Source organism: Dermacentor andersoni, chromosome 6, assembly GCF_023375885.2.
Source record: "Dermacentor andersoni chromosome 6, qqDerAnde1_hic_scaffold, whole genome shotgun sequence".
NCBI lineage: Eukaryota > Metazoa > Arthropoda > Arachnida > Ixodida > Ixodidae > Dermacentor > Dermacentor andersoni.
The window spans coordinates 17,399,418-17,425,358 of record NC_092819.1 but is presented as its reverse complement, the minus strand read 5'-3'; the positions used below and the strand labels follow the sequence as shown (position 1 = coordinate 17,425,358).

General features: G+C 46.1%; 1 protein-coding gene across 3 annotated transcripts in view; it reads left to right on the top strand.

Moving 5' to 3' along the window:
* The window catches only part of Itpr (Inositol 1,4,5,-trisphosphate receptor), a 154,733-nt gene that overhangs the window by 20,806 nt on the left and 107,986 nt on the right, over positions 1-25,941 (top strand). For all 3 annotated transcript variants that reach the window (XM_055065883.1, XM_050169922.2, XM_055065882.1), the window contains exons 9-13: positions 14,006-14,230; positions 18,015-18,448; positions 19,200-19,367; positions 21,598-21,693; positions 22,852-23,007. In XM_055065883.1, the coding sequence (XP_054921858.1) occupies positions 14,006-14,230; positions 18,015-18,448; positions 19,200-19,367; positions 21,598-21,693; positions 22,852-23,007 (1,079 nt within the window). The remainder of the gene's footprint in view (positions 1-14,005; positions 14,231-18,014; positions 18,449-19,199; positions 19,368-21,597; positions 21,694-22,851; positions 23,008-25,941) is intronic.

Below are 25,941 nucleotides of genomic sequence, written 5' to 3'. Positions count from 1 at the left end.
TGACACATTCTTTCTAGAAGTCGCAAAGGACACACCAGAGGTCGAAATCCAAATGCATTTCCTAGAACTCCACTGCAAGCACTCCTGTACAGTTTTACGCAGACGCATCGAAGTCACATGCAGCCTATGCAGCCATCGGTCCATATTTCTTGGAATCCGATGTACTGCATCCGGAAACAAGTATCTTTACGGCTGAAGCCCATGCTCTATTGTCGTCTTTGAAGCACATTAGGAAATCAAAACTCCAAAAAGCAGTTATATATACAGACTTTCCAAGTGTCGCGAAGGCCTTGATGTCACTCTGCAAGCATAAACATCCAGTACTTAATGAACTCTACTATGTCCTGTGTAAAGCATAAATATCTAACCAGCATGTCATTATATGCTGGGTGTTTGGCCATAGGGGCATCGAGGGTTATGCTCTGGCGGATGAGATGACCACGTCAATTGCATCGCAAGCAATAAATCCTACCGCTGCTGTCCCTGCCACAGATCTGAGGCTTCCTTACGAAGGAAACTGTGAAACCATTGGTAACGCTTGTGGGATGTGGAAACAAATAATAAGCTGCACGTAATAAAGCCACAATTAAGCTTTTGGCCCTCCACAACAAAATCATGGCGAACAGATGTCCTGTTTTGTCATTTCAGAATAAGACACACATTTGGTACTCGTAATTTTCTACTTACTGGAAATGAACCTCCAACCTGTGGTAGATGTGGTGAGAGGCTGACCATCCTCAACAACCTCCTGGAGTTTGGGGAAGCCGAAGCTGAGAGAAGGAAACATTTTCCTCTTGCATGCTGTTATTGCGTCCCTCTTCACCCGGCTATGTTCCTTCGTAAAGAACCGCTCTTTAACACCTAAGCGATCCTCGATTTCTTGAATGATGTTGTCCTACATGTTCTAAGCCCATTAACTTCATAGTGCATCCTCTTTCCAGATGCTGCTGCTGCGATAGTTGTGTTGTATGGCACATGCCTTCAGGCCCTTGTGTTTCAAGGGCTCTAATGAGGCAATAGTGCTCTAGCCAATTTTAGCATCAGACATATTTTGTATATCATATCATTCTCTTGCAATGCATCTTAATGCTCATAGTGCCCGTCATTTGTCACTGCCATCATCTTATTACACATACATTTTATGCACTTCATAGCAACAATCTCTAAGGCCCCTTTACAGCCACGTCACATCAACTTCATAGAAATCATAACTCCACTGCAAACTCATGAACACTGGCATGGCGCTCTTTGGCCATACCTGGCCCTTGCACCACTAAACACAGCACATTCATTCATTCATTCATTCATTCATTCATTCATTCATTCATTCATTCATTCGTTTGGTGAAATCTTGCATGTAAAGTGCGCTCAGCCATTGGACGCCTAAGCTGTGCGGAAAAGGCAGCCTCTCAGTAGCGAAGGTCACGGGTTTGCAGACGAGGGTGCACTTGTAGCTTCGCTAAAGAGGATGGAAGTGACTGTGCAAGAGAATCCAACTGCAGTAAGATTGTTTTTTCCGGGAGTACATATAGTCCCAATAGGCAGGTCCTCAGCAGCGATGACCATTCACGCGGCCTCACTACGCAAATACATCAGCTCCCTGCTGCATGCCCATGTCGTGCTTCTGTGCAGCATATTGGATGCCTGTTGCAACATTTCATACTAGAGCGATGACCGATCTACTATCGCAATGCCTGCTTGCATTATAGTATGGTAAATGGCGCTATTCTAAGCGAATATGGACGCATTACACATGCTTACTTGGAGTTATAATCAAAACACTTTTTTTCATACAATTGAAGGTGCTCTCTCCCTTCTTCATATTGTATGACGTAGTATACCTCGCATTATAGTATTGGTTGCGTTATATTCTTGTAAATGCTCTACTCTAGCAACAGTGAGTCGATCAAGTGTCGCACACTGAAGGAAAATAACAGAAGGGGCTTGTCGCACAACCTGTGCTGCAGAAGTCTTGCTTGCTTGTGGCATAAATCATAGTGTCACATTATGGGTATGTGAGACTCTCACGTGTCCCCTGATATGTTGTTTTCCCGCATAGCTCCAGTTTCCTGTAATTCGGCTTCGCCGCGTGGCCTGATGCCCGCGGCAGATGGTCTGGTTGAAGTGCAGTACGAGAGATGGTGCGAGTGTTGCGCTGCTAACGCCACCTAATGGCGGGGTTACTTGGGTGCGGAAAGGAGAAGGCTCTTTGGCTCAAGTTCGGGAAGTGACGCGGATGTCCCGCGCGTGCGCTGAACCATGCTTCTGCGAGACCGTCTTACGAGGCCTCGTTCGGACGCGCCACGATTCGCGTGACCGTACATGCGAATGACCAGGCGTTGGTGTCCAGCATGGGGCGAACATATTCGCTCGTTATCTGGTCGCGGTGAGTGGGATTTCCGCGATTTGTCTCGCGCCCATCGGCATGTTTTGTGGATAGCAACTCGGCTAGCAGGCATTCGTCTATGAAAGGTGCAATAAATGCCCTTGTGATTGTTTGCATTACTGTGTTGTCGTTCCTTTTTCCCAAGAGCACGGGTGAGAATCCCACAACGTAGTAGGGACCGTTAATAATACAGTGGTAAAACTGGGAATGACGGAACTAAATTTTTATTGGGCGAACTTGTAACCACAAAAGCAAGTTACACTTAAAGCACAGCAATAGCGGCGAACACGGTCGGCAGTCATTGAAAATCTAGTCAGCGGATCAAGCATGTCGGCTTTTATATATCAGTCATCGAAGGTTCCAGAGTAAGTGCTGGTGCCCATGTGTCTTCCAGAAAGTTCTACACCATTTACGTCGCGCATAGTGAAACCTCGTTAAAACCGTAGTTGACCAGAGCTTGGAAAAAAGTATGTACTAAACGGTAGTACTGCTTAACTGAAATAGCATGAGATTGCCCACTTACCTGTCAAAAAACGGAACTCGGAGAGAGTGCGATGAAAGGGGGGGCAAAAAACATGGCAGTATTCCTTCACTTCGCATGACAAAAGCTTTATTTTCGTTTGATGCCGTGGCGGCCCAGCAGCGACGACAGCGGCCTGTCATCGGCTCAGTCATAATTGGCTCCTTTGCACAAGATGCGCAAGGCAGCCAATCGCAGTTGACAATTCTGATTTCTGATGTGCGTCGGGCTTGATCATGATCAAAAGTGTTCACTGGTATTACTGAAGCTGCGAGCCAGCTTTTTCCGCCAGCCCCCTCTTCTCGCCAAGCACTTGCATTGCAGATTCCTTGTTGGCATTGCATGTTCTCTGTGCACGCAGGTGGTTACGCTGCAGAAGTCGCGGGGCGCCCTTTTTCATTGCAGGGTGCTGTTCTCGTCACGGCAATTGCATTCATGAGGCTGACGTAACGCACAGCTTCTGCCACTGTCGGGCCTGAATCGTCCATGCTGTCGCTTTTCGTATCGTCCTCGTCACTGTCGCTGGTGGACACTTCGGCAACAACAGAGGCAACGATGGCGAGAAGTCGAACCTCGTAGCTGACATCTCTTCGCGGTCGCAGCAGCGCTGCTGAGCAACTTCTTCGCATTCCAAATGCCACACACCGTAGTCAACAGTAGACCTATGTCGCGTGCCAGCGCTGACTTCTTTATGGCACGTTCGATAGCACGAAAGATGTCTAATTTTTCTTCTATGCTGAGCATCCGGCATCTTCTTTATCTGAGCTTCGGCATGACGCAAATCCTTTGCATGACGCCACTATGCTCTCTAGCAGAGCTTCAAAATGATGTTGATGTGGCTTCACACGCAAATGCACAGGGTGCTTGGTAGCCGTTCTGATCTCTGAGGCTTGTTGTTCTGCCAGGCCACCCGGGCCATCCATTCGATGGAGACCACGCACCGCTGTGTTTGCACGACGAAAAGTGGAAATGCTACATGTTAACTGATATGTACGCAATAAGCTGGTACGGTTTATGCGGATACAAGACACATTATTTTCAATGGCCACTGAGTTGGCAATTTGACTTTACTACTTTTAAACCGAAACTACTGTTTAAGTGGGTATGGGTTAACAAGGTTTTACTGTATATGCAATCAGAATACACACGGTTCGGTGACAACAAACAGCGGATAGAACCATCGCCACAATAACATTGCAGAAAACTTCCGATACATGTAGGTGCGTCCTGCGCTGAGCGATAACGTTTGTTAGACGATGCAATACGGTCATTCGATAAACAAGTACACGTGTCAATAGGAAAAAGAAAAGACAACGTTCTTGCTGTTCTTTTCTAAGCAATGGTCATAGCAAACAGTACAGCACCATTATGTTTTGGTTAGGTGTGAGTGCATCTTTTGCCTTGCTCATTTGTTACTTTTGCAATGTCACCCCAGTCCTGAGCTTATTGCTTGATAATTAATGCAATTAATGATGTATGACACAAGGTCAAATGCCTATGATTTCACGGGCATTTGATGCTGTACAAGAAGGCACAGATTGGCCCCCACAGGGGCGCCTGCGTCAGCAGGCATTTGGTGTGTTGCGACACCACGTACCCGAGCACGAGGGTTGGACCCTCCCTCATGTAGCCGTGCACGGCTTAACCGTGTCTGGGGAAAGGCGGATCCTGGGGGTTGAACCGATGCTGGGTGTTTGGACATTTAAGGCCCCCCGGTGAACGCAACACACCTCTTTGGCCTCTGCTTCACATAGATGGCACCTCCAGAGTGACCCACCTGGAGGAAATTGGCAGTCACCTTTTTCTGTTCTCTTCTCAAATCTTTGTCTTCCTCTCTCGCCTTTTTATCTTTTGTCTTCTTTTCACTTCTCACTTCCGTATTCTGGGCAGGAAGGGTTAACCTAGTGTAATTATCCAACCTTGGGTATTTTATATTAAGTTATAGTGGCGATTCATGGCTGGCGTCTGCTGGTATTCTCCCAACCTTGTAGCGTCCCCTTGTTGGGCTCGGTGGTGGGTGACCACCACCGCTGCGGAATTTTCCAACTTTGTATGGCAAATGCTTTTCCCCCGCTGCCTGATCGCTTCCTAAAGAGGGGGCGCACCGATGAACCATTCAACTTTTTTATGCAACCGAAAGAATATTTTCCCAAATACCATGTTGTTCATAGTCAGCACAAAACTAAGACAGTCCGAATGATCTCACTATTTCTCGTAGCCAAATCTCTCACTGAAGCTATAGGCCCAGGTTATAAAGTAACGAAGATAGGAAGCGGCAATCTTCTTCTCAAAGTCGTGACAAGCCACAATACAACAAGCTCTCAGAACTTGTAGCGTTTGGGGACATTGCCATTTCAGTAGGCCCACACAGATTGATGGACACAGTGTGCGGTGTCATCTCGGAAGATGACCTTCTCCAACTTAAGGAAAGTGAACTACTAGAAGGATGGCAAGAACAGACCGTGTTAGACCTGTGGGATTCTCACACCTGTGCTCTTGGGATAAAGGAACGACAACACAGTAAAGCAAACAAACGCAAGGGCATTTATTGCACCTTTCATAGATCAATGCCTACTAGCCGACTTGCTATCCACAAAACATGCTGATGGGCGCGCGACAAATCGCGGAAGTCCGACTCACCGTGACCAGATAGCGAGCGAATATGTTCGCCCCATGCTGGACACCAACGCCTGGTCATTCGCACGTATGGTCACGCGAACGGTGGCGCGTTCGAAGAAACCCTCGCGAGACGGTCTCGCAGAAGCATGGATTGGCGCGCGCCAGCACGTCCACGCTGCTTGCCTACCTCGAGCCAAAGAGTGTGGGGTTCTCCTCTGTGCTCTTGGGACAATGGAATGACAGTACAGTAGTGCAAACAATCACAAGGGCATTTATTGCACCTTTCATAGATCAATTCCTGCTAGCCGAGTTGCTATCCCCAAAACATACCGATGGGCGCGCGACAAATCTAGAAGTCCGACTTACCGCGACCGGATAACGAGCGAATATGTTCGCCCCATGCTGGATCCCAACGCCTGGTCGTTCGCGCGTACGGTCACGCGAACGGTGGCGCGTTCGAAGACGGCCACGCGAGACGGTCTCGCAGAAGCATGGGTCGGCGCACGCGCGGCACGGCACGTCCGTCCTGCTTGCTGTCCCGACCCCAAAGAGGAAGCGCCTTGTCTTTCGGGGCCCAAGTAACCCCGCCTGTCGGCGGCGTTAGCAGCGCAACACTTGCGCCATCTCTCGTACTGCGCCTCAACCACTCCGACCGCCGCGGGCGCCAGGCCACGCGAGCCGTGCGGGAAAACCAACATATCAGGGGACGCGTGAGAGTCGCGCATCCCCACATCCTCCCAACCTTAAATCACTACATATTCCGGTGAGACATGACACACGCTCTAACATCAACGCGTGCTTCGCGAACAAGGTAGTACATGCAACATTGGCCGCGCCGAGTAAATGTCCACACGCTGTCCAAACATGCGAGCCGACATTATCCCCGGGTACACCGCTGGCGTCCGCCGGTCACAGCAGCAGCTTTGCAGACTCGACGGCACGATTCCAGGCCAGGACTCCGGAAACGACGACGCAGTAGTCGGTACGAGCAAGCGTCGCTCGCGACGACGCGCCCTGCTGGCAAGAGCCGCCGTAGCTGTCGGTGACCGCCGGCTCTTTTGTCCGCCGCCGAAGTCGCTGCGCCGAACTGGCCACAGCATCACCATCGCCCGGGGTGGCTCGATCGTAGTCCGGGGCAGCAGCGCAGACGATGTGCAGGTGACGGCAAACCAAGGGTGACTCCAATGACGCTGCGTACACTCAACACACTGGGCAAACACTACAGTAGTGCAAGGGAGAGGAATTCTGCATGCGCATCGCCCACGTGGTACGATGTTCAACTCGGCTAGCAAAAGATCGGGCAGCTACTCAGATGCTAAGTTCACGTGAACGAAGCTCGCTTCCTTAAGTCGAACGAGTAATTTCAATTCTTGCGAGGCCAAATAGAATGAGGGAAGCAAATTGCAACACCTCAACGCCACGGTCCACCAGGTTGTGTCCCTCCACGTGCGACAGGCAGCTTCGTAAAGCCTTAGGCCTAAAGCGTCGCTACCCTGACAACAACCGGCATCCAAAAACAAAACAAAAAAAAAAAAACACCCAAAATGGGCGCAAAACAGACAGCCGCGAGGAGACGTCAGCTCTGTGAGGTGGTCCTACTCCGCTCGGTGCACACAACATCCGAGTTCACGGCGCCCACCGTCCCAGACGGTGTCGGAGCGCCCGGTGCCAGGCCGCAATACCAGTCAGCCCGTAGTGGCACCCATGGCCCGCGGCCACCCGGCTCCCAGAGCCGCGACTTCATCCGAGTCAAAGAGATAGAAGAAGCTATATTTACATAAGAAATTCGGACCACCCACGAGGCTTCCGTACTCACTCGCTTCAGGCTTGCCAATGCTCCGCGGGCGCTGAGCCTCGCTCTCCCAGGATGCAGACCACGTGGCTCTCGTACCGACGAATGTCATTAAAAAAAAACACTTGCGAAAAGGCTTAGCATGTTGACAAGTTCAAACACACTGCAGCCACCGTCGCCTCTCTCAAGAAAGGCCTACGCTTCGGTTCAAACAAACGTCTCGAACGAAGCAAAACTGTTAAAACTATCGTCCGATGCCCCAAGAGCCCCACGTTGGGCAGCCAGATGTGGGGTTCTCCTCCGTGCTCTTGGGACAAAGGAACGACAGTACAGTAGTGCAAACAATCACAAGGGCATTTATTGCACCTTTCATAGATCAATGCCTGCTAGCTGAGTTGCTATCCCCAAAACATGCCGATGGGCGCGCGACAAATCTAGAAGTCCGACTTACCGTGACCGGATAACGAGCGAATATGTTCACCCCGTGCTGGATCCCAACGCCTGGTCATTCGCGCGTACGGTCACGCGAACGGTGGCGCGTTCGAAGACGGCCACGCGAGACGGTCTCGCAGAAGCATGGGTCGGCGCACGCGCTGCACGGCACGTCCGCACTGCTTGCTGTCCCGACCCCAAAGAGGAAGCGCCTTGTCGTTCGGGGCCCAAGTAACCCCGCCTGTCGGCGGCGTTAGCAGCGCAACACTCGCGCCATCTCTCGTACTGCGCCTCAACCACTCCGACCGCCGCGGGCGCCAGGCCACGCGAGCCGTGCGGGAAAACCAACATATCAGGGGACGCGTGAGAGTCGCGCATCCCCACAAGAGGAAGCGCCTTCTTCTTTCCACGCCCAAGTAACCCCACCTTGAGGCGGAGTTAGCAGCGCTACACTCGCGCCATCTCTCGTACTGCGCTTCAACCAGGCCGACTGCCGCGCGCATCAGGTCACGTGGCAAAGCCGGATTACAGGAGACGGGAGCTATGTGGGAAAACAACATATCAGGGGACGCGTGAGAGTCGCGCATCCCCACAGACCGTACATCCCAAATCCGCGTCGATGCTTGAAGTGTCAGCATTTTGGACATGGGTTATAAGCCTGCAGTGGGTGTGCTACTTGTGCTAAGTGTAACTCCATTGAACACTCTTCCGACGCTTGCACTTCAGCAACCCACTGTGCCAACTTTGAAGGAGACCACCCTGCTTACTCGCGATCCTGCCGCTCGTGGAAAAAGAACAAATAATAGAACTCAAGGTGAAACTAAATCTGTCTTTCCCAGAGGCATGTAAGTGTTTCTATTCAAACAATCAGTCCAGTCCTTTCTACATCGATGTGGCGCGCTGGGGGCAGCACCACATCATTCGGCGACCGCCCAAGTCACACAGAGTGACGGCAGTCGCGCCATCAGCCCCCCTTATTGAAACAGCCGGCGGTGTTCCGTCCCCCACAAAGGAAGGCCAGCAGACCCCCAGGGCTGCCAGTCCTGGAGCCACTGCCCGTGCAGATCGGCCCAAAACTCCCGTGAAAGTGCCCTCTGCGCAAGAAGTATCCACTGCCACAGACAAGGGGATGGATACGAACACAACTCCGGCGTCTCAGATGCTCAAGGAATGGCGCAGCTCCCTCGAGCGCACCGGGAAAAAAGAAAAATCCCATAGCACGGGGCCTGGAAAGGTCTCGTGAGCTAATCAAATCTCTTAGACACACAGCACAAAACACATACATTATGGATACACAGATATTACAGTGGAACGTCAGGGGGTTAGCTCCACAACCTAGACGACATAAGGAACTCTTACATAAGTACAATCCAAAGGTGCTGTGTGTTCAAGAAACACATCTTAATCCTTCACGCGCGACCTTTCTCCGGCAGTATGCTATTTACCGAAAAGACCTCAACGAGGCCCTTGCCTTGTCGGGAGGTGTGTCAATAGTAGTAGATAAGAGTGTTGCTTGCCGACAATTACAGCTTAAAACACCCATAGAGCCAGTTGTGGTCCACGTGGTACAAGTTGATAACAATTACCTCCCTACACATCCTCCCAAACTACCATCTTTCAAAAACAGAATTTGACAGCTTGATTAAGGAACTGCCCGAACCTTATATTGTCGTAGGAGATTTTAATGCACACAACACCCTTTGGGGAGGTTGTCGTTGTGATGCCAGGGGACGCTTAGTAAAACAAATTCCTCTTCACTACAGGTGCATGCTTACTAAATAATAAAAAGCCTTCATTCTATAGCATGACAAACATTCTCATCTATCGATTTAAGCATTGCATCTGCTACACTTGTACCGTATCTATAGTGGAACGTGATTAAGAGTCCATATGGGAGCGACCATTTTCCGATTGTCATAAAACTAACAAAACGTGATGAATGCTGTCCACACGTCCCCCACTGGAAAGCAGAGTCAGCCGACTGGGAACGCTACAAAGAACTCGCGTGCATGACCTGGGAAGACATTTTTACACTTCCTATTGATGATGCAGTGGCATATTTGACAGCATTTATTGTTGATACGGCGTCATTATGTATCCCTGAATCAAATGGATCGCCCTCCTAACGACATGTTCCCTGGTGGAATGCAGAGTGTAAGGAAGCTCATAGAAATAAAAATGAGGCTTGGAGTCACCTTCGCGACTCTCCAACTGCTGAGAACTTGATCAGTTTCAAGAAAATAAAGCCACAAGGTAGAAGAACACGCCACCATGCTAAACGGGAAAGTTGGGAACAATACATCAGTAGCATCAATTCATATACAGAAAAACAAAAAGCGTGGAACAGGGTGAACAAAATAAAAGGCCATGAAACTCATCCTCTACTTTTAGTAAACACACAAGGAGACACTATTGAGGACCAAGCTAACTATCTAGGGGCACATTTTCAGTACATCTTTAGTTCATCCCATTACTCAGATGCATTCCTAAGATACCAGCGACAAGTGGAGCGACAGCCTCGGGATGAAAAAGGAAATAAAAATGAACCTTACAAGTGTCTTTTTAACATGGTGGAATTTCAGGCTGCACTAAATTGTTGCAGTAAAATTGGCTCCTGGAAGCGATCGAATAGTTTACGAGATGATCGAATACTTATATGTCGAAACACACAAAACACTACTATCACTTTTTAACGCCATATTCCCTGCCAGTCATATTCCATCTGCCTGGAAGCAAGCAGTCATAATTCCTATTCTCAAAGAGGGCAAGGATCTGACTTCGGCCAGCACCTACAGGCCTACAGCCCTGACAAGCTGCTTATGCAAACTCTTTGAGAAAATGGTAAACAGACGCCTAATCCATCATCTTGAAAGCAACAAAATACTAGACCCCTTGCAGTGTGGTTTTAGGGAAGATAGATCCACAACAGATCACCTTGTCCGCATCGAGGCGAATATCTGAGATGCCTTTTGTGCACAAACAGTTTTTATTATTGGTATTTTTAGATATTGGAGAAGGCATATGACACAACTTGGTGTTTTGGAATTCTTCGTGTTCTGGCTGGTATGGGTGTCCGAGGCAACCTCTTGAACGTGATTTAAAGCTACCTCTCTAATCATACGTTCCGTGCCAGGGTTGGTAATGTGTTATCTCGTCCATTTACACAGGAAATAGGTGTACCACAAGGTGGTGTGCTGAGCTGCACCCTATTCATTGTAAAAATGAATTTTCTTTGTAGGGTCATACCATGCACAATGTTTTATTCTGTATACGTGGATGACGTGCAAATAGGATTTAAATCATGTAATATTTCTATCTGTGAACGGTGTGTACAGCTTGGCCTAAACAAATTGTATAAGTGGGCTGACGAGAATGGATTTAATTAAACCCCCCAAAAAGCATGTGCTTTCTATTCTCAAAAAGGAGAGGTATACTACCTGACCTTGCTATCTTAATGGACAAGGCTATCTGTCAGCCACAAACATAAATATTTAGGAACTACCTTAGACTCCAAACTAACATTTGTTGAGACCTTAGGTATCTGAGAGCGAGGTGTCTGAAGACAATGAATTTACTGAACCTTTTGTCATGCACATCTTAGGGAAGTGACAGGAGATGCCTTTTGAGCCTCTACAAAAGCCCTATATGGTCCCGCCTCATCTATGGAGCTATAGTATATAGCTCTGCTGCGTCTAGTGCTTTGAAGATGCTAGATCCCATTCATGACTTGGGTATACGCCTGGCTACAGGCGCTTTTAGGACAAGTCCTGTAGAAAGCCTCTATGTGGAGTCTAATGAATTGTTATTACATCTCCAAAGGACATATTGTAAGTTTTTCCCAGACGTGGAGCATTCATGTCATTCATCAATTTGTAACGTGTCTACTGCCAGGCTATTTCGTAACCGCCCAGCTATTAGGGCTCTGTTGAACCTTTGTTTGATCGCACTGGCAGAAGAAACAGGTGTTCTAGTTCCAGAGAATGTCCTAATGGCGCCCACTCACCTGCCCCCACCATGGGAATGGCTGACCATTGAATGCGACATCTCTTTTCTAGAAATATCAAAGCGTGCACCAGAAGCACATATACAATTCTATTCAGGAAAAGTACTCCTATACAGAATACTATACAGATGCTTCCAAGTCCTCTAATGGAATTCCTTATGCAGCTCTTGGACCTTCATTTTCAATATCCGGGGCACTAAATCCACACACAAGTATCTTTACAGCGGAAGCCTACACTATACTCTCGGCTATTCAAAACATAGGGCTCACAAATCTCACTAGGGCTGTTGTGTTTACAGATTCATTAAGTGTAAGCAGAGCCTTACATAGTCCAAGAAAACATAAGAACTCAGTTTTTAGTGAGCTGTACAGTCTGTTCTGCTCTGCATATATGTGCAATCAAGTGATTTTCATGTGCTGGGTATAAAAGTATAAAAGGCAATGAAGCTGTTGATGAAGGCGCTACGTCAGTAACTTTTAGCAACACAGATACAAAAATTCCTGTCCCTTCCACAGATCTCAAGTCTTTTCTGCACCATAAGCTAGGGAAACATTGGCAAGGACAGTTGAATACCCAAGTATTGAATAAGCTGCACATGATAAAACCCAAACTAGAAAACTGGATAACTGGAAAAACAGCACGATATAAGGAAGTACTTCTTTGTCAATTAAGAATAGGACACATACAGTACTCACTCTTACCTGTTGACTGGCAGCGGTTCTCGGACTTATAGTAAGTGCGGCAATAATCTCGCAGTTCTCCATGTTCTTATTCAATGCCCTGCAATAGAAGCAGAGAGGAAAAAAATATTTCCCTTCTGCATATCGCGAAAACATACCCCTACACCCGGCATTTTTTCTTAGCAATGAACCGCTTTTTATTCTGCAAATCATCTTGGAGCTATTAGCTGAAATGGAAACCCTGAAAATCATTTGGCCAGGTAATTTTAGCACATGATTAACAGCCCTTGTATGCAAGAGCTCTTTTGAAGTTCTTGTGTCACTGTTATGCTTTGCTGTATCATGTTTTAACGAAACCTTGTTGCCACAGCCTACGTCACTCACTAGACAGTGTCATTATTTTAGTACCTATATGTTTTACGCAATTTACAGCCATGTCACTTCCACCATGACGATTCATTGTCCATGCTATCCACAATACATTGTTAACATTACCATGTGTCGTGGTGCTCTTTGGCCATAACTGGCCCTTGCACCATAAAACACAACACATCAAGGCACAGATTGGCGAGAACAAATAGCGGGAATTACTCCATTTCTCAAGTAAACATGAGTCAAATACACAATCTTTTAGAATAACGGCTTACTAGCCTAATTATTTATTGTTGACAACATAATTTTGATGTTCCAACATGTTAAAATAACTAAACTTGCTAATAAATTCATGTGGACGTCATTATTCGATATTTGAGGCCAAGTATTCGTATTCTATTCATATCCGGAAATATTTATTTTCGTGCACCCTGACCTGCAATGCAATAGATAACTTTACTGACGATTGAAAGTTGCTGTTTGAATCCTCTAGTAACCAGCAGCTGGGTTAGGTGGAAGAATTGTGCTGATTCAAGCTGCCGACCATGGCTGTTAGTTAGGGTTAAGAGTACACTGATTGGGAAATCCAGAGTACTTGCTTCGCATGAACAATCCTGCAGCTTTTACACTGCGGGAAAAAATGGTTGGAATTGAATGGGGCAAACGATGAATTGTTCAGATAAAGTAATGCTCCATGAAACCTTCATTTGGAAGTTGACAACTGTACTTCCTTTTCTTCATCATTTATTTTTTCTACAAAAAAGAAAACCCAGAAGGACATCCGGGACTTCTTCCATCGGGAATAAATTTCTAAAAATGAGTTTCTGGGTCTGTAACATGCTGATGTCATTTGTTTTTTGGGGATAAGAATTTCGGATGATACGAATATTTTCCGCAACCCCTTGAGATTCCTATCACCGAGGTTTTACTGTAGACCAGTATGATTCTTGGGAAAAGATTTTGCCTCCTGTTCTTTCATTTATGTGCATGTGTTTAGGTTCCAACTCAGTTTTCTTGCCAGAAAATGTATAATTCAGAGAAATCTTGGTATCAGAAAACATAACATCCACAGTAGTGCAGCACATAGTACACCATGGTTTGCCATTATATCATGCGTTGAATATTGCTTTCTCTTGGAAGCGTGATGTGACATTGCTATCAGTGCTGTTCCTGTAGCCCTTGTTGTCATGTCATGTCTAGGTTTTGCAGACACTGGTTGGTGCTTTGGAAAGTGGCCGTGCAGGTGTCACGGAGCGTCGTTCGCTGCTGCAACTGCTTCAGGAGGTCATCTATTTCACGGCCAGTCGTGAGGGAGATCCAAACAAATCCGACCCTCTCGAACTAGTAGTGACTAAACCCAACCGGGAACGGCAAAAGCTGCTGCGTGAGCAGAATGTTCTTCGGCAGCTGTTCCACATCTTGCAGGTACTCCTTCATTGTACTTTTGCAGCCTTGAACTCTCTGTTACGAGGTTTTCCATAGAGTAATATTTCTTCTGCGACAAGTCTACATGCTGTAGCTTAAGATACAGAAGTTCTTATCAGTCAGCACAGAAGTTAAGCAATAGTTGTTATAGTGTTTAATGGCACAATAATTCTAACACCATCTTGTGTCAGGTCAAGCCATCATCATCATCATCATCATCATCAGCCTGGTTACGCCCACTGCAGGGCAAAGGCCTCTCCCATACTTCTCCAACTACCCCGGTCACGTACTAATTGTGGCCATGTTGTCCCTGTGAACTTCTTGATCTCATCCACCCACCTAACTTTCTGCTGCCCTCTGCTACGCTTCCCTTCCCTTGGAATCCATTCCGTAACTCTTAATGACTATCGGTTATCTTCCCTCCTCATTACGTGTCCTGCCCATGCCCATTTCTTTTTCTTGATTTCAACTAAGATATCATTAACTCGCATTTGTTGCCTCACCCAATCTGCTCTTTTCTTATCCCTTAACCTTACACCCATCATTCTTCTTTCCATAGCTCATTTCGTCGTCCTCAATTTTTTCCTTTTCGTAAGCCTCCAGGTTTCTGCCCCATATGTGAGTACTGGTAAGACACAGCTGTTATAAACTTTTCTCTTGAGGGATAATGGCAACTTGCTGTTCATGATCTGAGAATGCCTGCCAAACGCATCCCAGCCCATTCTTATTCTTCTGATTATTTCAGTCTCATGATCCGGATCCGCAGTCACTACCTGTCCTAAATAGAGGTATTCCCTTACAACTTCCAGTGCCTCACTACCTATTGTAAACTGCTGTTCTTTTCCGAGACTGTTAAACATTACTTTAATTTTCTGCAAATTAATTTTTAGACCCACCCTTCGGCTTTGCCTCTCCAGGTCAGTGAGCATGCATTGCAGTTGGTCCCCTGAGTTACTAAGCAAGGCAATATCATCAGCGAATCGCAAGTTACTAAGGTATTCTCCATTAACTCTTATCCCCAATTCTTCCCAATCCAGGTCTCTGAATACCTCCTGTAAGCACGCTGTGAATAGCATTGGAGAGATCGTATCTCCCTGCCTGACGCCTTTCTTTATTGGGATTTTGTTGCTTTCTTTATGGAGGACTACGGTGGCTGTGGAGCCGCTATAGATATCTTTCAGTATTTTTACATACGGCTCGTCTACACCCTGATTCTGCAATGCCTCCATGACTGCTGAGGTTTCGACTGAATCAAACGCTTTCTCGTAATCAATGAAAGCTACATATAAACGTTGGTTATATTCTGCACATTTTTCTATCACTTGATTGATAGTGTGAATATGGTCTATTGTTGAGTAGCCTTTACGGAATCCTGCCTGGTCATTTGGTTGACGGAAGTCTAAGGTGTTCCTGACTCTATTTGCAATTATCTTAGTAAATACTTTGTAGGCAACGGAGAGTAAGCTGATCGGTCTATAATTTTTCAAGTCCTTGGCGTCCCCTTTCTTATGGATTAGGATTATGTTAGCGTTTTTCCAAGATTCCGGTACGCTCGAAGCCTTGAGGCAAGGCTTGAGGTCAAGCCATGTGAGAAGTTAAACAGACAAGGTTTATTGTCACATCATTACCAGTCCGCATGCCATCAGTGTACTTGTACAGTCAACTCTTGTTACAACGAACCCTGATAATCTGACAAAAAATGTCTGTTTTATTAAAGTCCGTAATATCCGAAACGTCTCACTTCCGAAACTTTGGTCCCGATGTGTAACAATGATATTGCAATGAGTGAGTGACGTACATACAAAGTAAAAAACAAACAAGAAAGGTTGCAGTTTCACCCGAGAGGCGAAGCATCGATTGTGATAGCAAATTAGTAGACAGCTATGCGAAGTAATGATAGTAGTTTTATCGGTGGTATAAAGTTGTGAACATTCGCTTACTAACCAAATTAACAAGCATGGTGTCACGTGCTTGCAGGTAAACATGAACACATCTTGCTCGGTGAACGAAGAAATTAGCTGTCAGAACGTTGAAGTGAGGAATCGTGGCAGCAGCAGCGATTAAATTGACCTTCGTGTATCTCTCGCTTCAACGCAGACAAAGCGTTGAAAGCAAAGCAGATACGAAGCTACCGGCACTACGTGCACTCTGCAAGCATTGAAGATCGCTTCCAAGATGAGGCCCGTGCGGGTGCGCACTTTGTCCACATCGCAGATCACTTTCAAGATGTGGCCCCCGCACAGCCGCGCCGTAAGCAGCAGTCGCCGGAGTAGAATTCCCCTCTCCCTCGCCTCCCCTCATGCCTCGCATGCAAAAGACGGAGCACTTTCCACCTGACTTCCTCTCTCTCTCTCTCTTTCGCACACGCGCGCAATGTTGAGCCACGATTGTCCGCTGACCCTAGCAAGTCAGTTGCCAGCCTGTGTTTACCTGCCAAGAAGTCTGTTTTATACACCCGATTTTGACAAAAATTGCCACTTATTTCATCCTCTGTAGCCGGTAGTCCATTGTAGTGTGGTCCGTTAAAAGCAAACTTCATTGCATTAATAATATAGGTAGAGCAAACTAAGGTTGAAATATGGTCCGTTATATCCAAAAGTCTGTTGTACACGGGTCCGTTGTAATCTGCGTAGACTGTACATACTTATTGAAATTAGGGAAGTTCACAGAATAGACCCTTTTCCTCGTTCACAAGCTTGCTTCTCTGCTTTGCACATTTGCCCGACTAATGGCAGCACTGGTCATGGTGCAAATGAAGGTAACATGCTAGCTGCACATGCTGGGGCTTGTCTTTTGTATGGTCGCATTGCTAGAGACATGTCTGCATTTCTTTTTCTATTATAAGACAAGCAATCTGCGCATGTACCCACTGTGTGTAATCATGACTATGTCACCACTAGTTTGACAAACTCCCTCACAGGAAAACTATCATTAACTGTGAAAGAGGTTCATTGCTACTGTGGAGACACTGAGGTCAGTCAGACTGTCTCCAGTTTATTGAAGGGTTCTGTGGCAGTGCATGGCGTCCAAGTAGAAATAGAAGAGAAGACAGTGCCTCGGTTGCAGCCATAGCGTTCGGGAACTGGCTTTGTTCATTACACGTGCCTCGCGTCCTCCCTGTGTTGGTAGCAGTGGGGTTGTCACACCATGAAGACTATTCATACAATTGAAAACAGGTGCGAACATCTGTGAGTTTAGTGTTTGATTTATTGACTTCCTGATGTCATGGTAGTAGCCATATTTTTTCATCTGAACCATTCTCATTGTCTGAAGCTTTCTCAAGTAATGCTAATGAAAACTTGCATGTTCTTCAGGTGGCCCAGTTTCACTAATTCTGTGGGATAATGGAAACAAAGTATTATTGTTTCATTCTTTCAGATTGATTTGGATGTTGGAAAAGCTATTGTCCTTGGCAAACAGTCACATTCTCTATTTTCTGCATTACATATGGTGTAAAAGTGTTTTCAGTCAGGGATTTAGCTTTGACATATACTATTAAGCACACAGTTTAAAACCTTCTGTGCTATGCACTCTTTATTTTTTGCTCTGTCAGGTCTTATATGGGAAAGAGGAATATGCAGCACACAGCCACAGTGCACATTTGCATAAAGTGAATGATATGGAGATTTGTGAGTGGTATGTCAGTGTTCTGCAAATTGTGCAGAAAATGAATTGATTCCATTGCCTAGTAAAGCACTACAAATTTCACTTTGATTTCTGTGTACTAAGTACCCGTACAATTTTGCAGATATGTAATCTCATGTCTTGGCTTATTGATTAACAGGCGCCATTCACAGACAATGGGCAGGGCCCACTGCTGCGCATGGAGGACCTTGCAGACCCACGCTATGCACCTTACAAGCACATGTGCCGTCTCTGCTATCGTATCCTGAGACTGTCCCAGCAGGACTACCGCAAGAACCAGGAGTACATTGCCAAGTGGTTTGGGTTCATGCAGAAGCAAATTGGCTATGATGTGCTGGCTGAAGACACTATCACAGCGCTGTTGCACAGCAATCGCAAGCTTCTTGAGAAGCACATTACAGCAGCTGAAATCGAGACATTTGTCAGTTTGGTGCGGCAAAACAGAGAGAGTCGTTTTCTCGACTACCTTTCAGACCTCTGCATTTCCAACAAGCAGGCCATCCCTGTCACCCAGGAGCTCATCTGCAAGGCCGTGCTTTCACCCCACAATGCTGACATCTTGATTGAAACCAGGTAGGATCTGCAGGAGATGCATTTCTTGGTGTTATACCCTAGCATAGAAGCTGCAATTGAGGGAACAACTAACATCAGCTGGATTTCGGAGCACGATACATTAGCCTAGCGGGGACAATGCTTAATGCACAACTGATGTGCTGCTGAGCTTGAGGCTGTGTGTTTTATCCGGGCTGTGGTGGCCTCATTTCAATAAGGACGAAATGCAAAAACACTTGTGTACTTAAATTTAAGTGCATGTTAAAGTACCCCCGGAGTCCCCCAATATGTTGAGCCTGACAATGAGATTTGTGTTTCGGCATGTAAAATCCCAGAATTTAATTTTTAATTTTGGCACTTCTGCTAGGGGAAATTGGTCTCACTTTTACGAATAAAGTATTGCTATGTGACATGGCACATGTGGCCAGGTGTTTGAAAGCGCTGCTTGCACGAGAGATGAACTGGTAAGGTTGTCATTCTTTTGAGCTGTACATGTGTCTGTGACTTAGTGGGTAGTGCAATTGCTGCTGTGCTGATGGACTTGGGTTCAAAACCCACCATTGGACACATACACTTTATTGTTCTTAGTATTGAGACTAATCAGCTGGACGTATAAAAATGTACGACAGAAACCCGTGCATCTATCCTAACAATGCTTTGCATTAAAATGCGGAAACACTTCATTGCAGTTTCTGGCCAAACCACCTCCACTGCTGTACGATAGTGCGAATTGTGTGAGTGTCGTGAAGAGGGACGTTCCCTCTGTTTTCAGGGTGGTCCGCAGCCAGGTTGAGCTGGAGATGGAAGGGGGCCCACCAACCTTAGCTGTGGAGGAGCAGGTGCTGCTGCTGTGGGACAGCGGCCGGGAGGCGCGCAGCATCGTGGAGTTGGCACAGGACACCGAGTGCCTTAGTGCACGAGCCACACTCGACTACTACAGGTTAGGCTGGGCTGGCAGCTGTTAACAGCCAACGATCTTGGCCAGATAAAAATAACACTTCTACAATTTTACGAGTCAAGGCCCCATGGGGAGTGGACAATGAAAATAGCAAATGAGTGGTCACAGCAAAAAGTAAACATTCGAGGAAAAGCTTTTTTGCTGGTTCACATCTTGTGTATCTGCGAGGTGTTTTCTTCCTCCTGTTTTATGCAGACAAGAGATTTTGCATTTTATTGCTGTAACGTACAATGGGATTGTGGCAGGGGACAACTATGCATTTTTCTTTCTCTGTTACGGACGGAAGAAATCATCGGCTCATGGTGAAGTGCCACATGCCATGCATTGCGAGGTCACTGGATGTTCAGATGGCCTTCACAATACAGCATGGGGCTGATGAACTGCATGGTTCCTTGCATTGGGCATTCTTTGAGATGGGCGTGTGATGATTAGATTCTTTGAGGTGCTGTATTACATCGGTGCATTTTATAAATGACAAGGCTCCTTGCAAACATACAAAAGATGACTTTATCAATAACAGAAACTGACACTCACATTTTAAAACATCACACAAACTTGGAGTTAGGTTACGCTAACATTACATATAATATACAGAAAGATGGCTAAGGCATGTGACACATCAATAAGCTACGTAGTCAACAAAGAATTCACTAAGTTATCAAGGAATAACAAAAGCAAATAAAATCAGGAGCAAATATCAGATTCACCAGTTAGCTCTGATGATAGCCTTTGAGCAGTACAGATCAGGAGGGCATGAACCAAAATAAGCAATAGTCGGAGGTGAGTAGCCAGCTAGGGGCAGCCTACATTATGATGCATTCGACTTTCAGCTTGTGTCCGGCAAGTCGTCTTAGCAAAACATCCCAGGCTCTGCAGAAGACAAGCAGCAATCGAGTGGAAGTCGCTAGGGTACAAGTTCAGACACCTGGCAATCCGCTCTTCCGCACCTCGTTGCCCTGCTTCAGGAGAGTTGTGTCGGCTCTCCTGAAGCAGGGCAACGAGGTGCGGAAGAGCGGGTTGCCAGGTGTCTGAACTATGGTTGCTATGCAGACTGCAGCCTGCTACGAAGAAGACGCCAGGTTGTCGGAAGGTGCAGATTGGCCAGGTGGAGGCATCGCGGGCTCGGGCCCAACGCCCGTCAAGCTGACATCTCTGCACCCTAGCTGCCTTCCCTTCTTCCAGCCCTTCTCCCTTCTCCTCTCTCCTTTCTTCTTCACCTTCTGCATTTGCACCCCGTGTACTGTGCCAGTTGGTGCTTCTCTTTTTTTTTCGTTGTGACACCTGGCGCAGTCGTTTCAAACTTGTGCAGCACGTCGTCTTTGTCATCATCTATTGCTCCCAGCCATCCGATGCACTAGACTTGTGTCGTCTCATACACTTCACCTATTACATGGCATTGCTCAGCTTCTTCACATAGGCCGAGTTCATTCTGCCCTTCAATCTTGTCTGCACTGTGAGGCAGTGATGCACTGATGTCCTCCTGCGTGAGAGCATTGGGAAAAGTAAGGGTGATGCAGACGAGCTCTCCAGATGCTGTGCACCAGTATGAACATTTGATTTAGATTAAATTTATGGTTCCTGCAGGCACCACACTTTTTGCTACTGCTACCTGCAACATATTTCTCATGAGGAATTGTTAGTCTCGTGATACTTTTCCAATTTCAGCACAAGGATAAGCAAACTGATGTGTATCAAATGCAAATATAGTGTTATTTTTCATATTGGCATGCCATTATATGAAGTCACTGAGCATGTGCTGGTGGGCGAGTTGGTTATGCATGATTACAATGAAGGCGACAAATAAACGAAGGCGTCATTATATGCAAGGTGGTGTGGCAGTAACCTTACTCAGCATCATGAACTAGGAAAGGGGGTAGGGCTGTCTTGGCTGGTAATGTAAAGCTATTAGGAAGTTTTGATTAGAGGATGCAAGCAGCTTGCATACTGAAACACCCAAAGTCTGCTTAGCTCTTGCTGGGACCTAAGTGGCTTGCGTACGCAAGCGGAACTCAAGCCATTTCCATCCCAGATTCTAAAACTCTCTATTTTGCCTTTCCTATAAGCCCCTTTTGGCCTTTCACTTTTTTGTGCTTTTCTTGAGGAGGCTCTTGATTGACCTCCAACAGTCTTGTTCGGGACACCAGTCCTCTCAAGACAAGGAGCCCGTAACAAGTGTTTTAAGCAATCCCATATTTTTTGTCCTTCTGTACAGGCACCAACTCGACCTATTCTCAGGCATGTGCTTGGACAGGCAGTACTTGGCCATCAACAGCCTGTCGCCTCACCTGGATATTGAGCTGATCCACAAGTGAGAATGATTTCCCTGGCAGCAGCCTAATTTTCGGTAGCTGCATGTAACACCCTGAACTGTTTTATTAGATGATTTCTAAATTGTAGCAGAATATTGCCACTTGTTTCTAGCAGTTTCTCTTCTGTTAAAACGGAAACAAGGTCAGTGCTTTTGCTAGGATAAAATTTTGTTTAAGCTTCGAAAAAAATGTACATAATTTCTTTTGTAGATGAAACTGGGAGGCTGGTAGTGCAAAGTATCGGACATGAAAATGAAAGGCCCGAGATGAAACAGTGGATATTGCACTGGTTCTTTCTTTTTGCCTTTCTGAAATGTATTTCTCAAACACATTGTTTGTGGGATTGTTGATGTGCTTTCTATCTCATAGTTTGCCTTCTGATATGTATGCTGGTTGAGAATGCAAAATGTAGCTGCAGTGAGAAAACTATGCATGAAAAGCATGCATAGATTATATGAACACAAGATCAAAAAATTTTTTCTTGACAGTCATTGGCATTATGTGTTGCACAAGCTGCAGATGTGTGAAAATGAGAGTGGAGAGCAATGGTAAGGCTTAATGTCACTCTTTTGTTTTGTTGATAAATTGAATGTATTTATATAGAATCACCTTTGATGGATGGCCTGATTCTGTTTCTTCAGCTTGATGGCTTTCAAGAGGGGACACAAAAATGAAACTTGTGGTGTGCGATTTAACAAATTGTAGCAGATCATTTGGGGTGGTGGTGGAATGACAAGCGGTGAAGCAGATGCAAACAAAAGTACCATGCAAAACTTCAGTTTCGGTTTCAGTTGCGGGGATTACATGCAGTACATGCACATGATGTAAAAATGCTTTGACCACGTGTGTTTCATTGTCCCTGTGTATAGTGCTCTGCTCTTCTTTAGAGGAATACCAGCACACCCTAGCCTACACTATTTAACAAAGTTACGCATGTAAATCCCATAATTACTTCTGTTTGAATTTTTAAGAAATAGGCAGTATATTGTAACTGTGTCGCAGCATGCTGATTGCTTTTTTGTCTGGTTTGCACGTCATTTCTCTTGTATTAAAATTCATTGACTAACTTATAAGATGGGCAAAGCATAGTCCTCAACCCATTTTTTGATGCTTATCGATTCTAAAGCGTGGTCTTTGGGTGCTATCAATGCTTGCAGGTGCATGGCAGATGAAAACCTGCCATATGAGTTGCGGGCAGCATTTTGTCGACTCATGCTGCACATGCATGTGGATAGGGACCCTCAAGAGCTGATCACACCTGTCAAGTACGCACGCCTCTGGTCCGACATTCCTGAGCAGCTTTCCATTCAGGAGTGAGTAACCCTGTGCCAACCTTAATTTCCTTAATGCTTTCTCAATGCCTTCTTTGGTTGGCATATTTACATTGGGCATTTTTTCAAGCTGATAGCACTCAATTTTTTTTTTGCCAACTTCTATGCTGCAGGTTGCTTTCCAAAACAATGAAACAGTAGAGGAGTAACTGTGGTATGTAATTAAGATATATGTATTTCTTTAACTATCTACTTCTAGCAATGCACACACAAGAGGCAAAATGTACATGCCCCTTGCCTTAATTGTTGTCCTTGTTGCTATTTTAAAATTAAGTATATTTATAGGCAAATAGAATTGTCAGTCAGACAGCTTTGCAGTAGACCTGCTGACATGTACTCCATACATTTATTGGTTATTTCTATTGGTTATAATGCTATGAAGCATGTGGGTGCCCAGGGTCAAGGGTAGGGTCCTACAACTGCAAGGCTTCAATTCATGAATAAGGCACAGATGGAGACTGGCAAATATACCCATAAATTCCTTGAGCAGAGCCCCTCGTCAGTGTGAAGACCACCCAAGTGACAGTCTGCATGAGGAAGTTCATTGCTGCTCCAGAACCTTAAGCTAAAATTACATTTGAGCAAGTAGAAGTAGCCTTGGAAGGGAATGCCAGACCCTTAGGTGACACAGGACGGCTCACCCAGGAACAGGCTCTTGACAGCCGTCTTTCAAAACTGAAGACCGTGGTCCAAGGAACTAGGCTTACAAGTTCAGACCCTGATAACCAAGGTCGTCTTCATGATTTGGCAGAGAAAACAGAACTGGAGCCAAGCAGACTGCTGGTTCAGCAAAGAAGTAACAAGAAGGTACCATGGCTACCTGATCCCCTCTGATACCTGGCACTGGAGAAGGCACACTGCCACTCAACTGCAGGCCATGCCGGATTTTTCAAAACCATGAGACGTGTCTCAGCACAGCTTGTCTGGCTGGGCATTTGGGCTGACATATCAAAGTATGTGCAGTGCTGTGCTGACTGTCAGCGCACAAAAGCTCGAAGCCAGAAGCCTGAGGGCCTCATGAGCATTCAGTGGGCCACAGCTCCCATGGAAGAGCTTAGTGTCGATATTATCGGGCCCTTGCCATCTACACCTCGTGGCCACTAATACTTGCTGGTGATTATCGAAAAATTCGCTAAGTTTCCAGAGCTGTTCCCCCTGCAAACCGGCAACAAGTACGAAAATCTTAGAGTGTACGGTTGCAGTTTTCTGTCGCCGTGGCACACCTGTGGCCATCACAAATGACAATGGAAAGCTCTTCGTGAGCACTTCATGGTGTAATCTCCTAAAACACTGGCACATCAAAGACCGTCACACGGTGCCATACTGACCAGTGAGACAATTGGATGAGCGCCACAATGGCACCATTCAGCAGTGCCTATGAGCATACTGCTCAAACCACAAGGACTGGGACCAGCACATAGCTGACGTCGACCTTGCCATGCGTACTGCAGAGAGTGCGGTCAGTGGATATACTCCAGCCTTGCTCTGTTACGGTCATGAGCACCACACCTCATGGGAACCTGCAAGTGACAAGATAAGAGCCTCTGGCAGCAGCACACCCTGCCTTTGCATAAGAATTCCAGCAGTGCCTTGGAGAGGCCCTCAAGTTTGCTCAGAAACATCAAGCAGCTGCTTGGCAAGTGCAGAAGTCCAGTTACCTACAACTGTCATCGGCAGCCAACAGCCATTAGGATGATGGCATCATGCTTTTGGATAGTCACGCCTTGAGTGATGCTATGAAGGGTCTCCCAGCCAAGTTGACACCACAGCGATGTGGACCTTATCGCGTGGTCAAGCGGTTAGGTGACATTGACTTTGTTTTGAGTGGCCCTACTATGGGACATCGTTGAACTATTGCCCACGCAGACCAGTTGGTGCTTTACTATGAACCACAGCTTCTCTCTTCCCGTACTCCTTCACGTTCTGAGGGGGGAGAGCCATGAGGAGAGAGTGGTGGCAAAAGTGGACTGAGAGCTCCAAGTGAGGCGAGGCAAGGCGAAAGAGGAAGGAAGATGCGGGTGGTATGCAGTGTGTGTTGTGAGTGACGTGCACGGATGGTAGGAAGAGGGAAAGGAAGATGCGAGTGGCATTAAGTGTGTGTGTTGTCATGTGCGCGGATAGACAGAATGTAGACACTGTGGGTGAAAAGCCACTAAGTGCGACTCTTACACCAATAAAGTGAATGTTTGCGACAAACATGTCTGCCTGTAGTTGTTCGTAACTTACGTATACATACACAAAGAGCATGATGCCAACGCTGACACTGCAAGTGTGGCTGGAGTGTCTCTATAATTGCTATCACAATAAAACAGTCCAACTAAAAGCAGATTCTCAAGTTTGTATGCTTAACTCTAAAGCTGAACACCTTGAGTCAAGTTCACACTTGGAGTGTGGAGGTAAAACGAGCCCAAGAAAATTTGTTTCTTTCGAACCCAAATTTGTTTCCACACCTCTATTGATTATTTCAAAATACTGCAAGCCAGAGCTATAGCTAAGTGGCAAACAGATAGAACAGAGAAGAATAACAAAAAGAGTAAAAGCAGTGTAGATAATGCTGTTTAGAGAAGAGCACAACTAATAAGTTGAATCATTCATAAAGGCCACAATACGAGTACTTCTTTTAGCTAACTGTGCTCTAGGTTTCCCGAACTTGTTACACTTCCTAACTTAAAATAAGTTTTGTATTGTTATTACTATTGTGTGAAAAGCTGCAGCTGCCATCATTAAAGGGTGAAATAAACGTCTTTCCTTTATTTTCATTAAAAAGAGAGAGAGAGAATGTACAATAAAGACCACAAAGACGGCAATAAGAAAAGTGATCAGCAATTGATAATAAATGCTTTGCAATAGCTATTTGGCAAAATCATGAGACATAAATACCACCTGTTGCTGCTAAAAAGCAATACAAGCCAGTGA